This window comes from Andrographis paniculata, unplaced genomic scaffold (assembly GCF_009805555.1).
Source record: "Andrographis paniculata isolate CXL003 unplaced genomic scaffold, ASM980555v1 Contig32END, whole genome shotgun sequence".
In the NCBI taxonomy this organism is placed as follows: Eukaryota; Viridiplantae; Streptophyta; class Magnoliopsida; order Lamiales; family Acanthaceae; genus Andrographis; species Andrographis paniculata.
This window is the reverse complement of record NW_026137565.1, coordinates 2,446,750-2,449,420: the sequence shown is the minus strand read 5'-3', so window position 1 is coordinate 2,449,420 and position 2,671 is coordinate 2,446,750. Positions and strand designations below refer to the sequence as shown.

The window sequence follows — 2,671 nt, the reverse complement described above, 5'->3', positions numbered from 1 at the left end:
TTTTTTATTAATACTTAAAAGGTTATTTTATTACCGATAAAATTAAATTGCATAAATTTTTTAAAATATTATTTAATAACCTTGTTGTCATTTATAATTTATGTATACATTTTTTTTTTATCGAAATAATTTATGTATAAATTAATTGTATATGTAATTTATATAAAAATTAAAAGATATTTTCATACTAGTGTGTAATTGCTTTTACAATAATAAACTATAGATATTTTTATACATATTTCAACATATTTATATTGTATTATAATTCAAACATATGATATCTTATTAAACAACATATACTGAAATATGTATGCTGATCAGTCATATGACATATGTTGTCCGATTAAATAGCACAATGCTGACTTGAACGAACCAACATATTATCTCCAACAATCGTGTGTGTATATATATATATATATATATATATATATATATATATATAGACAGAGACAGAAATTGAACAATTGCCCCCAAAGTAAACAAAATTCCATAGTCATGGAAGGTAATAATAATAATAATAATAATAATAATATGGTGACAAATATCTTAGATCTAACCATTCCAAATCACAAGTTGGTTCCAAACAAGACCATACCATATCACCAACATCACATGCCCCTATCTGTCTATAAAAATACACTCGAATAACACTACATTATTGCAAACAAACATACCTCAACCATGGCCAACCTCACCCACACCCTAACATTAATCCTCTTCTTGAATTTTGGATCATTTCTTACATCCTTTGCTTGCCCTTATTGCCCTTTCCCAACCCCTCCTACTAAACCCCCAAAACTCCCCCCAAAACATCCCCCCAAGCTCAAACCACCCACCCCGCCCGTCGTCAAACCTATGCCACCCGTTGTCACACCCCCTATCGTGCACCCCCCGATCATCCCCAAGCCTCCTATCATCATACATCCCCCAATCATCTATCCTCCCGTCATCCCTACCCCTCCTGTCATTGTTCACCCTCCGGTTATCATACACCCCCCGGTCATCCCTAATCCCCCCATTATCATACACCCCCCGGGGGTCACCCCTACACCGGGGACACCAGAGACACCATGCCCACCACCACCACCACCAAAGGCCCCGACATGTCCGATTGATGCCCTAAAACTAGAAGGGTGTGTGGATGTATTAGGTGGGCTAATCCACATTGGGATCGGGGAAAACCCGAAGGAAAAATGCTGCCCGTTGCTACAAGGGTTGGCGGACTTGGACGCGGCGGTGTGCCTTTGCACCACCATCAAGGCTAAGGTTCTCAACATCAACATCCTCATCCCCATTGCTCTACAAGTTCTTGTGGATTGTGGCAAGCACCCTCCCTCTGGATTCCAATGCCCTCCATGATTTCATCATACAAGATTATATTATAATTAGTTGTTTTATTTGTCTTTTTGTTACATGGGGTGGGTTTTTTTTTGGGGGATCTTTAATTCTTGTTCTTGTAATAAATTTGATATGATATTACAATGTTGAATCGAAGATGTGTACTTTTTGATATCTGGGTTTTTTGGGTTTTACAATAATCGACTAAATGTAAAATCAAGATGCTTTTTTGATTTTTTTTTTTTTTTTTGTTGGTTGCCATGCTTTGTAACAACTATATATGACTACATATGGAGTCAAGATTTCTTCTTCTTCCTCAACATATGTTGAAATTAATGTTTCTATTGAACTATACCGTAAATATGGTGTGCAATTACATATTGAATGATACAAAAATTCTTGCAATAACAAAATAATTATTGAGAATCATTTTATAATTCTATCAATACTTGATTATATGTTGAGGAAAAGATATCTATGATCAATATGCTAAGAATATGCGAGGAAGCCAAAAAAGTATGACCTAAGCTTGAACATATTTGGAATCGAACTCATGAATTTACTAACAAAATATATTTGGTAACAAAATATTTGGCTTAGATTGGAACCCATAATTTCATTGAACATTTAATAAAAAAAGATATAAATAGAATGCTTCGACTAAATCCCCAACCAAGAGGAAGTAAAGGCGGATGGAATTCGATATCTAGTCTAATATCAATACTATATCTTTTCTCCGACTATTGCTCTACTATCTCTCTTTGATACTCAACATATAAAAAATATGTTAAACTTTGATTCCGATTGTTCGGTAACATTTTTGTTCTCTTTAATGCACTGTGTATTTATATATATATATATATATATATATTAACTTTTCAATTTCTTTAATTCTTTTTTTTAAATATTGTATTTACTAACTATTTATTTATAAGAAACATCCCATTTTATTTCACTTCGAAAACATAAAAAACACACATACACAATAAAACTAACACATATATGTACGGCTATATTTCAGTCATATAACTAATTTTTAAATTTTGGTCCTATAAATTCATGTATTCTAATCTTGTAAGTCTCTTATGGTGTTTGAATAATGTGATCAAAAGTGCAAACTACTGCAACTTCAATTTTATTTTTTTATTTTTAAAAAAGTATTACGGAAAAAATGGTGGAATCAAATTGATAATAAAAATGTGTGTATATTATATATTACAAAGTTTTCTAATAATTGTGACACAATGTTCCATCAAGATGTGCCTTTCTTACTAAAGAGTTCCAAGGGTAATATCTCTTTCTTTGACTTATATTTTGTAAGCGACAGATCCGG

At 32.5% G+C, this 2,671-nt stretch overlaps 1 protein-coding gene across 1 annotated transcript; it reads left to right on the top strand.

The window, feature by feature from the left end:
* The first annotated feature begins 646 nt into the window (after positions 1–646).
* Positions 647–1,512, top strand: LOC127247116 (36.4 kDa proline-rich protein-like). The gene has a single exon (XM_051268832.1). It carries the CDS (start codon positions 682–684, stop codon positions 1,357–1,359), a length of 678 nt encoding a protein of 225 aa, XP_051124789.1. The 5' UTR covers positions 647–681; the 3' UTR covers positions 1,360–1,512.
* Positions 1,513–2,671: the final 1,159 nt, after the last annotated feature.